This window comes from Aquila chrysaetos, chromosome 5 (genome assembly GCF_900496995.4).
Source record: "Aquila chrysaetos chrysaetos chromosome 5, bAquChr1.4, whole genome shotgun sequence".
NCBI lineage: Eukaryota > Metazoa > Chordata > Aves > Accipitriformes > Accipitridae > Aquila > Aquila chrysaetos.
Window position 1 is genome coordinate 58,467,021 of NC_044008.1, and position 11,029 is coordinate 58,478,049.

At 42.3% G+C, this 11,029-nt stretch overlaps 1 protein-coding gene across 1 annotated transcript; it reads left to right on the forward strand.

Annotated features, from left to right (window-relative positions):
- The first annotated feature begins 263 nt into the window (after positions 1-263).
- On the forward strand, positions 264-6,280 carry MTFMT (mitochondrial methionyl-tRNA formyltransferase). Its single transcript, XM_030015180.2, has 9 exons — positions 264-541; positions 1,120-1,332; positions 1,764-1,886; positions 2,663-2,765; positions 3,359-3,434; positions 3,987-4,078; positions 4,607-4,688; positions 5,329-5,411; positions 5,819-6,280. The coding sequence occupies exons 1-9, from the start codon at positions 279-281 to the stop codon at positions 6,017-6,019; spliced, it is 1,236 nt and encodes a 411-aa protein (XP_029871040.1). The 5' UTR covers positions 264-278; the 3' UTR covers positions 6,020-6,280.
- Positions 6,281-11,029: the final 4,749 nt, after the last annotated feature.

The window sequence follows — 11,029 nt, forward strand, 5'->3', positions numbered from 1 at the left end:
ACGGGAGACGCTCGCTCGGACAGCACCGGCGCTGTGGAGAGACAGAAGCCAGGGCTGGAGGCCGCGCTCGGGGTGCGCCGCCGAGACCGGCTCAGAGGCAGAAGCCTGGCTCCACCGCTCCCCGAGACCGCTGGCCTTTCCCTCGGCGGGCTGCTACCGCCTCGGGCCCGGGAAGCGCTGCCCGCGGGGGAGCACACTGCCCTGAAGCGTAGCTCGGCCCTGAGGGAGCGCCGCGCCGAGCCAACCCCACCCATCGCTCCCCGCCGCCGCGCACCAAGATGGCGCCGCCTCCCTCGGCCCGAAGGGCGGCCGCGCGACACCCCTCGCCCCGCCCCGAGGCGGGCTCCGCGCGCCTAGGTGCGTCATCGCCCGCTGCCGGAAGCGCCGGGATGCGGGGTCGCCTACTGCGCGCCTGGCGCGAGGGAGTGAAGGCGGCGCGCGGGGCGGCGGGGCGGGCGGGGGCGTCGCCGCCATGGCGGGTCCTCTTCTTCGGCACCGACCGCTTCGCCGTCACCGCCCTGCGAGCTCTGGAGGCGGTCAGGTACCGCCTGCTGGCGGCGGGGGGGCCGGGCCGGGCCGGGCCGAGGGGGCCGGGGACGTAAGAGACGGGCGGGGGACGGCGGGGGCTGTGGTGGGAGGGGCTGGGGACGGTGAGGGAGGGCCGGGCACCGAGGGATGGGAGATGGGGGCCGGTCATGGGGTTCAGGGGGCATTGGGGGATGAGCTGGGGTCGGGGGAAGGGGAGGGGGGGGCAGGGGCCGTGGTTTGGGCAGAGGTTGGTAGGGAACAGGTTGGGGGAAAGGGACCGTAGGGTGGGACGGGGACCGTGGCGTCACGAGTGGGTCGATGAAGAGGGATCACAGGGGGGTCAGGATTCGGAGAAGGGGTGGGGACCGTGAGGCTGGGCGAGGGGGGTCTGGGATTGAAAGGGGGAAGCCAGGGGTGGCGAGGAGGTCGGGGGTGGCAGGGTTGGGAGGCAGGGGGCCAAGTAGGGGATAGGAGTTGGAGGGGCAGGTGATGTGGAAGGGCACAGGGGCACAGCGAGGGGTGGAGGCGACCCGGCCTTCGCCTCTCCCTTGCTCTGCCTGCATGAGGCCCTCAATGCCTTGTCCACCCCAGGGAGCCCAGCGAGGACTCACTTGTGTCCAGGCTGGAGGTGGTGACCCTGCCCTCCCGCCAGCTTGGGGACCTGCCTGTGAGGAGCTGTGCCCGGGAGCTCCAGCTGCCTGTTCATGAGTGGCCACACACAGGACCTGTGGGGCAGTTTGATGTGGGTGTGGTGGCATCATTTGGACGTCTCCTAAGTGAGGACCTTATTCTGCAGTTCCCATAGTAAGTGACTTGACAGGACATCTATTGCTGCTTCATTAGCAAAGCTAGACTCCGTTTTTGAGTCAGCGCCTGTGTCTTATAGCAGGTGACGTCAACTTCTTTCCTGGGTTCACCTGCTTAGCCTGAGCCCTACTTCTGTCGTTGTGAGGTTCACTGTTGTTCTTTAACACATTGATGTAGATCTATGCAAATATTCAGCATCATGTGTTTACCTTTATTCCTCTCATCTCCCTTTCTGTATTCACTGAGAAACTGAACGTTATGTAGTGTAAATTTTCCTTTAAATGTGTATTTAAGCAAGTAACACTTCAGAAGGTCTGAGGAGTTAATTCGTAAAGAAGTTTCAGTATAATAAATGTTGCACACCCATTTACATATAGGTTCAACTTTAAGTACTGTTCCTATTCTAACTTTAAAATATTTCAATTCAGTGGTGTGCTGAATGTCCATCCCAGCCATCTCCCACGATGGCGTGGTCCTGCACCAATATTCCACACAGTGCTTCATGGTGATAAAGTGACGGGGGTGACAATTATGGAAATAAGACCAAAAAGGTAGGTTAGATGTGCTTGCCAAAACAACTCACTGCTTCTGTTGCATCTCAGGACTTTAAATCATCACCGCATCATTTAAATCATTCTATGTAATTGCTATTTTTTTAGTGTATGTGTTTAATATTAAAATTTGAAACACTTAGAAAGTTTCATCTGACCATATGAGACTTGCCACAAATACAGTGTTTTAATGAGTGCATAATTTGCCCTCTAGACTCTAGGCCTGTTCTCTAATTCTTAGCATTATTACAGGGAGCAGACCGAGAACAGTCACAGAGCTAGATGGATAGGCTTGGTATGACATGACAGAAAAGATTTGGTTTTCAGACTTCAGTCACCTGTAACCTCCTGTAAGTGAAACGAGAGGACAGGCAATTGCCTGTCTAGGGATGAGAGAGAGATTATATGTTTTGGTTTCAGCACAAACTCTGGCTTAAAAGGCTTGTGAAAACACATTATGATAGTTATCTTTTCTTTCTTAGATGCTTGTCTGATAATAGATCTCAGGAAAGTGCGAAACAAATTTCTTCTGAATACTTCAGATTGTTTCTTCTGAGATCTTATGCTTCTGAACTGTATATTGTGCATTCATATCAATCTCAGCTTGCTGAGGTGAATCTTGTTTGCCAAGATATATCTGATATTCTTTTCCCTGTGTTGTATTGTGAACAAAACATTATTAGATAATGTGTGAAAAATAAAGTTTTAGAGGGGAAAAAAAGGGTACTGAGTTATAGCTTCTCCTCTAGTAAGCTTGTATCTTTTCCGCCTTACAGATTTGATGTAGGTCCAATTATTAAGCAAGAAGAGTTTCCTGTTCCTCCCCACTGCACTGCAAAGGAGCTGGAAGTGATGTTATCAAAGAAGGGTGCAAACATGGTAAAGTCATGCAAGCTAGTGTCACTGCTGATTAGTACCTTGCTTTTAACATGTGTAAACAGAATTCTTTTTCATCTTGTTCTGCGTTGACTGCAGCTGTTAAGAGGAGAGTGATCTGAAACTTAGTGTTTGTGAGCACTTTGCCTTGCTGAGAGGAAAGCTGAGTAGTGTTGTGATAAGCTGTCAGTGTTGGTCCTGTGCATTGCTGCTCTGTTTCTGTTCAGTGAAGAACTCAAGTGCTTTGTATGGAAACAGTGCAGCTTCTTCTTTCATTGTAGTGAACATCTGCTTTTCCGTCTTTAATAATCAGCTTTCATCCTGTTCTAGGATGAATATCAGGGCAGAGATCTTTTATTCCATAAAAGAATACTTGTTTTTTTAATTGTGATTCAGTGGGAAGGATGCGTTTAGTGTGTTTGTGTGTATGATGCAAGTCTTCTGGATATACTGACCCAATTTTCTAAAAGCTAACAAGAAAGTTTCACTGATGAAAAATTAAGTACTGTATCTGTATGTCTTGGATTTACTGTTACTGTTAATAAATATACTCTACTTAGCTTTGCTAATATTCTGTACAAAAATTAATTTTGCAGCTGATATCAGTTTTGAAAAACTTGCCTGAAAGTTTAAAAAATAAAAGAGAGCAACCAAAAGAAGGAGTAACGTTTGGTAGGTATGCGTCATATTTAATGTAACTTGTTCATTTTTTCTTTTATCAGCTGGAAAACTAAGTTTCTTCCTACTGTGCTAGGTTATATTTTTTCTTAGATACCTCCTTTCTCAATATGGTCTCTTCACTGCCTTCTCTGGCTTGAAAAAGTCATACAGAGGGAAAAATGCTTCAGAATTCTTCAGACTTACTACGTTAATGGGTTTTTTTTCCAGTTGCCCGTACTATATCAAAATCACTAGTGATGTCTCAAAATCTGAGTGAGTTTGTTATTCTTCGTGGTTGTAGTGCAGACAAAAGTGACAGCTGTGCTTGTAAATATATGTTATCAGTTTGCAGTGCAATGGGTAAATAAGAGCACAACTGAGAATAAAGTATAAGTAATCCAAATTGAGGTTTTTACAAAATCTTTTCTCCAGTTATTCTCTAAGGTACCTATGGCTAGACGGTAAACCTGCCATTGGTTTAAAATAGAATAAAATAGTACAGCTATTTGTTTGAAGTAAGATGCAAAACAAAATATGAAGTCTTCTAATTTCTTTTCCCCCTAGCTCCTAAAATAACTATAGCTAAGAGTTGTATAATATGGGAAGAGCAAACGGCTGCACAAATAATTCAACTGCATCGTGCAATAGGAAGTGTGGTAAGACAGTGTATTTTTTAAGCCTTTTCTGTCCTCTAGCATGTCTGAGTTTGGTGTAGGTATTTTAACTAATGACTAAAACTGGAGTTTAGTTATTTTAGCCTCTGAAACCTAGCACGTGTTTTAAAATCCCAGCATAGTATAGCATTAGAGGTGGAACTGGTGTGGAGAGGAATTTTCATGAACTTGATCCCAAGTGAGAAATCAGCTCAATAGTTTTGTATTGTTTCCTTAGCTCTGAGTTTTCCACTGATGGATTTGAGAGGGTGTCAGAACACTATAATGACATCTTTGCATGATGGTAAACAGTGCAAACAGCTACAGTAAACAGCTAATGGTTTGCTTGTCAATGAGATGAGGAAGAACAAGGAAAACTAGATATAGCAAGGAAAGTCTCTTATCTGGACATATACCTAAATTTTTCCCCTAATGTTATTATCACAGGTATCTTGCATAAGAAAAAACCCCTAGACAGTTGCCTGGAAATTGTGAAAATATTCTCAATGTGTCATCTGCTTCTGTTTCCAGTTTCCTTTGCAGACGCTCTGGAAGGGTACTACTGTTAAACTTCGGGATTTTGTAGAAGTGGATAATATCCCTGGTTTTGCTGGTATTTACTTTTAAATTAATCTGTTAAGTTTTTCTGTCTTGTCAAACATTGAGTTGGAGATTGTACACAATTTTACTAAACAATAGCTTTAAGTACTGCTTTCTGAAATTCCAGTAGAACTAAGTCAGTCTCGTATATGATCAGAGTGCAGTAAGTTTCTGTGCCCAAAGGTGAGTGTAAAATGGGTTTTGAGGACATTCCTGCTTTGTGATGAAGTTGAGCGAGAGCAGCAGGTATAGTCCTGTGAATCATGAGACTGGAGGATTTTAATCCTCTAATTAGTTAGGAGATCCTCTTCTAATGCCATTGTCTGGGGATCTCTCACGAGGAAAGCTGTCCCTGTGTGCTATCGCTTAAACCATTTTCTGTAGTAGTCTGTGAGTCTGAGAGCCTTGTGGGCCGAGTGGTGTGCCAAAGCACACAGGGCTTAATGACAGTTTATGGATCAGAGAGGGAGCAGTGCCAGAGAGACTGTTCTGATTCTCCCCTGCTCATTTGGGTATAATAAAACATAGAATACAGTAATATATTTTTCAGCAAAATAGGGACTCAAGATGATTATCATGCTTCAAAGAGACAAGTGTTTCAAACTTTTTTGTACTTGTCATAAAAATGCAAGACAATCTTGCTTTGCTTTTAGATCGAATATTAGATGACTCTGGAGCTGTTCCTGGTTCACTACTATACCATAAAGTGTCGCAAACGCTGATAGCTCGTTGCAAGGTAGGTTCTTCCCATTTGTTTTATATTCACTGCCCTAAAGATGAGGGTTTCAGTATTTGTGCGTCACATAAATTTTGTCTTAATTGTCCATTGTTATTCACTGAAATAGTTTAGATTAGTATAAATCTTTTTATTTATTCTTCTTTACATATTATTATGTTATTATAATTTGTTCATTATAATTTATTATTTTTAATACTAATTTATTATTTTAGTCTATTTATTTTTACCTTGAAGAACTTTTAATTTCCACTAACAGGCTTTTCACTTGCAAGCGAGAATTTGACTTGTAATATAAACATGATGACATTAAGTAAAATGCATTCTGTAAGCCAGTCTAGTGAGAGCTAAAGGTAACATTAAAACATGGAAGAAGCTTACTGCCATTTTTTTGTTTTTATTTTTAGGAAGGCTGGGTTGGAATCAAAACAGTTATATTAAAGAAGCAGCTTACAGCAGTTGACTTCTACAATGGATATATGCACTCTTGGTTCCCGCAGAACTCAAGAACAGTTCACCAGGAATGCAGATTTCAAACACTCAAACTTAGCACAGCAAAAAAGACTCCGAAAAAGAAGGAAATATTGGCACAGGATATAAAACAATAGATGTATTTTAAAATGTGGAAGAAGATGTTTCTATGTTAATAGTAATATAAAATATTGCAACGTCCACCTATAACTTTCAACTTAGTTAAGGGGTTTCTTCCCAGAGTGTTTAATCTTGCTGTCATCTGCATGTTTTCGTTGTGGCTTCCTGATGATACTCATTTCTCTTTCCCCCATCAAGGAAGAGAATCTCTGTGAATGCTGAATATAGTGAATAAATGCTTGTTTCCCCTATTGAGTAATAAATTTATTTTTATACAATGTTTTCACTTTCTTTTTGAGGACTTTCAGTATAATTTTCTTCAAGCGTAAATTGTGCACAGTTACTTTAATCTGGAAATATTAAAATCCTGTGCTTCTGTGTAACTTAGAGTTTAGTGTTCGTTGAGACTCTTGGATCATCTTGTTTGGTTTTCTTGTGGACCGTTAAACTACCTTTGTATCCCCACATTGAGATGAATAACTTAAGCTTTAGCTGGAAACATCTAGAGAATCTTTTCCTGTCCATGATAGTTTTCTTAGAGTCAACTACACTTAACACAGAACATCCCTTATTTCTCACTGGCATTTGATGCCACATCTTTATATAATAGCGTAGCTGGAGCTGTGTGCAGTTGGTCATATGCCTTTTTCAGGGTGGTTTGCTAGGTGGGTTTTTTTGAGCAGTCTGATGTTGCATCTGATCAACCTGTGAAATCATTGCTAACTGCTTCATTACCTGTGTCCTCCTGCTTATTCTCTTTGTGTAGTCTCAGTCTACAGGTGTCTACTTCCAGTGTGCTGGAAGTCAGTTTCAATAAATCTTTGATTTAGAAAAGGAATAAATAGAATATTCCTAATGAAATCTGAGATCTCATCCAGTTCTCTTAGGACTGTCATGTTGTTTATTTGGGCCTCTGAAAATGCTGTAAATAGTAGGTACTCTTTAATGTCATCCATGAATGCCAGCTGATTGGTTTTAGTCACCTGCATGTGAGCACATGATTTTGTTTCCCTTTATATTCAGAAAAGAAAAATTTACTGTATTTGCTTTTCAATACAAGTGACTTGTTTTAATCTCACTGATTCTGTTTCTAATCTATAAACTTGTCATTTACCTTGTTCAGTAGATACTTTTCTTTGGTATCTTCAGCTTTTCTGACCCGTTTCTTACTTTTCCTATTTAATGATATTGATTGCCATCTCTTCCTTCTCCTTTTTGTTTTCATATCCTAGAATATATCCCACTAATATTTGTGTCATCCATCCAGAAAACTTAAGTTCTACTGTCATACTGTCTCTTTTGATGAAAGAGGTTTTTACCTGATGAGGAGTAGTTAATCTAATCCAAGCTTTTCTTCAACCTGCCTTTGGTTAATGGCATGTATAAGAAGGAGCGTTTCATGCGAAGTACCCCCCAAACTAATGACTCTTTTACTTTCTTGTCATAGAAGTAACATAGCACTGTGAGGATAACAGCAAAATGAAGACCAGCTGCCTCTGAGGAGCTGCTCTAGTTTTATTTGCTCAGCTTATTCCTGCTTTTTCTGAATACTTAATTAAAAGCAGAGCCACTGGAGCTATTCAGACTTGGGGAGGCACTGTTCTGTTAGCTTCATATTTACAGCATTATCACTGACATTTTGGAAGCCTCAACAGAAAAAAAATGCGGGAGTTCTGTAGGCTTGGTGTGAATGGTTCTGTTTTCCTCATGCTCATCAATAAATGTCAGCATATCCTTTTCCACATGTCCTTTTGGCTCCTCAGACTTTTCAACGCATTCATGTCTTTTCAAGCAGTCATGTCTGGAACTTAAAGCTCAAGTCAGGTGTTGAATTCATGGGACTTATATCAAGGTGACAGGAACTTGGTGTGCTTGAGTGTGACTTGCTGAATGAAAGCAAAAAAATCTAGAAAAATGTGTTTTATTACATGGATTAAAATGTTTCTGAAGAAGCATCTGGTAAAGCAGATGCTGCAGTATTTTTCTTTAATTGCCATTGGTCCAACAATTAATCTGTCTCTGACAGGTTTTCCAGAACACATGATCGTCCAAGAAATCCAAGCGTATGAATCATTCGAGTCAAAAACTGGAAACAACAGCAAGGTGGAAGTCAGGCTCCTGTGGAGAATTCCTTTTGTCTCTGACCGCAGACTCAAGGGTGCAGTTTATGCTGCAGAAGTTATGAAACCATCAAGTTTGTTTCCAAGCAAATGATGTATTTTTGTGTTTTGCTCCCACCTACTACTTGCAAGTAATGGTTGTGAAGTCATGTTGGTTTTACTCTGTTCAGATCACTCTATGAAAGGTTAGTTGTCACTTTATGCCAATAGAAGGGATGGTGGGTGAGTGGGTTTTGTGGGGGTTTGTGGGGATGGTGGGTGGGTTTCGGGGTTTTCTGGGTTTTGTTACATCGCTGGTCTCAGCTGTATGGCTGCTTGCCTTGTGTTTTCCCTGCTGGAGCTTCTGGGAATTTTTCGTCAGTTATTTTTAAAGAGCACTCGTAGGCATCATTGGAATTCAAATATTCAATGTTTGCTGAGGATAAGAACATTTTCTCTAAAGCCTCTTCCCTGTAGACAGTGATGTTTTTGACACTAATCAGCTGCGTGGTGAGGGTCTGGCCTCAGGCATGGATTGTATCGGAAGTTGAATTAGCAGAGAAATGAGTATACAAAAAAAAAGAAAAACCACCACCACAATTTATAGCTAATTTTAAGCACAAATGATAAAGAATTTTGGACTTAGGAGAAGGAGAAGTGAAGTAATTTAGTTCATCTCTTAACGTGGGTGGACCCAACTTTTCTCATGTACCAGGTCCCCAGGCACTGGAAAATGGATTGTGGTTCATTATGACCTGAGCAAAATGAACGGCGAGATGTGACTCCCGCAGAAAGAATACAGTATCAGAAGTTCAGGCAATTTAAGGTTAAAAGTTTTTAGATGACCAAAGTGTTAAATCAGCGGCTTTGTTCCTAGGAATGACTTTTGAGAAAAAATTCCTTGAAAGTTCTTTAATTCCTTTGCTTTTTGGAATCTGCTCTGGCATCATAAAGTTGATAGCAAAAATGAGCTATGTTTCTGTGCTTTGCATCTCCAAAATGACATGGAGCAAAGCAATGTTATTGCCAGGTGGCATTAAAGCTGCTAGTTGGAATATTAGCTTCCAGCCCGCAGTGTCTGCGTTAGGTGTTAGCATCAGAGAGAACCTGTAAGGCAATTTGTGCATCTCTCGCTGACAGTTTTAGACTGCGCCTCGTTTGAGATCTATTCCTGTTAGTCGTTGCTGACAGGCAGTAATTTCAGTTCTAACTAAAGCATAAAGCAACAGCGAAGAGTTTGGGGGAGTTTGAGGTGGCATGTGCTCAGAAACCCTGTAGATGGTGCTCGCTGCATCTCTTTTAGGGCAAAACCAAGGTCAGCTGAGCAGAAGATCGTGAAAATATGGTACAGAACGTCTTCAGTTAGTTGTTTAATACCAAATAGTGTCTAAACCATAGTGTAGCCAGGATATCTATACTTGTAACTTAATCTTTTGATCTGTGCAGAGTTTGCTTTAAGGCTTCTCAGAATTGCTCTCTATGCAAGAGGTTATCAAAGATTAGACAGTTCTTTGTTGCTTAAGAGTTAATGTCCTAGCTCTGAATATGCACAACTTTACTCCAGTTGTTTTATGGAGGAAAAGAGGGTAAGATTAATTTATTTTTTTATGGAGGAAATCTTTGGCATGCTATTTTTGGCATGGTAGAGAAGCTTTAAAGGGAATTGGTGTTCCCCAAGCAGCTGTTAGCTGAAATGTCTCTTTGGAAACTTTGCTTTCACCTAGCTCTGTAGGGATTTAACTTGGTAGGTAATGAAAATCTGATTATTTTTGCAGAACAGACAAAACAAAAATGGGGCATTCACTGATGAGGTGTGGAATAGCATGTCAGGGTTGACTCTGGAACATAGACATGGTGATTCAATCCCCAGTACCACTGCTGAGGTCAAGTACAGCCACCCTAGCAATTGGAAAGTGATACTAGCAAAATAAAACAGCTGTCCTCCTCTCGAACGAGACGGGGTAAGTAGCAGAGGTACTCAGAGACCCAGCATCCGCTATGGCTCAGTTTAAGATCACTGAAGCCAAATTACCGGTAGAACTGCAAAACGTTTGGGCACCAGAAGGGCTCTGGTGTTGGATAGGGATGATTTAATCTTGGATTTCAAATAAATGTTAGAGGGAGTGATATTTCCTAGGATGCTGGTGACTCGCAGTTAGATGCATCTGCTTCATGATCAGAAACCTTACTACTCCCCCCGTTTCCTAGGAAACCTCTTTATTCCTGTTTTCTGCTGAATAAATTACAAATAAACAAAAAGTATAAGTGACTAATCACAGGAGTACTTGAGTCTTTTTAAAAAGTTGATTGCAAAATCCCTGAATAATTTGAAAGTTGAGACTAGACAAGAATATCTCTTCTTTTGTTTATCCTAACTGCGGACGGCCTGGTAGCTTCTGGGAAGCAGTATTTTCCCTTTCTTAAAAACAGGAGGAGGGATAGACCAGCAGATTTATCTGAGGGTTGGAAACTAAGTGACCTTAATGGAGGATGCTTTGCCATTAGCCCCAAACCTCCTGATGTTTAGGAGCCAGGTCCTCTGCTTCAGCTTGTTTCTCAAGGTTGGTGGTCCATAGGCTAAGGCCGAGGGAGGAGCCGAGTCGCAGCTTTCCTGCATTCCTCCAGCTGATGCTCTTGTTTGATATCTGGGAGTGTGGGTTCAGTTTCAGGTTGCAGAAAGGACACTGGTGTACACTGACCATGAACACAAGCGCTCAGGAGCTGGAGAAGTCAGAATTGACATTGAACTATAGCATAAAACTTGTGTGAGGGCTGGGTGCAAGGACCTGCTGTAGCTTTTTCTCCTAGACTTTCTTAATGTATTTGGCATGGTGGCTCGTCAGTAATGACAGAGTGTTAGCACTGAGTGGTGGTTGTTGGGCCAAGGTTGTTTTCTGCTGATAGTGTTTAAGCACCCGTGTTTGAAAC

What these genes read in the sequence shown, in the direction of transcription:
- MTFMT (XM_030015180.2), top strand. Translation starts at nt 279, where the DNA reads ATGGCGCCGCCTCCCTCGGCCCGAAGGGCGGCCGCGCGACACCCCTCG. An exon ending in CGAGCTCTGGAGGCGGTCAG is followed by an intron (nt 542 to 1,119) that starts GTACCGCCTGCT and finishes TGTCCACCCCAG; the next exon opens with GGAGCCCAGCGAGGACTCAC. An exon ending in ATGGAAATAAGACCAAAAAG is followed by an intron (nt 1,887 to 2,662) that starts GTAGGTTAGATG and finishes TCCGCCTTACAG; the next exon opens with ATTTGATGTAGGTCCAATTA.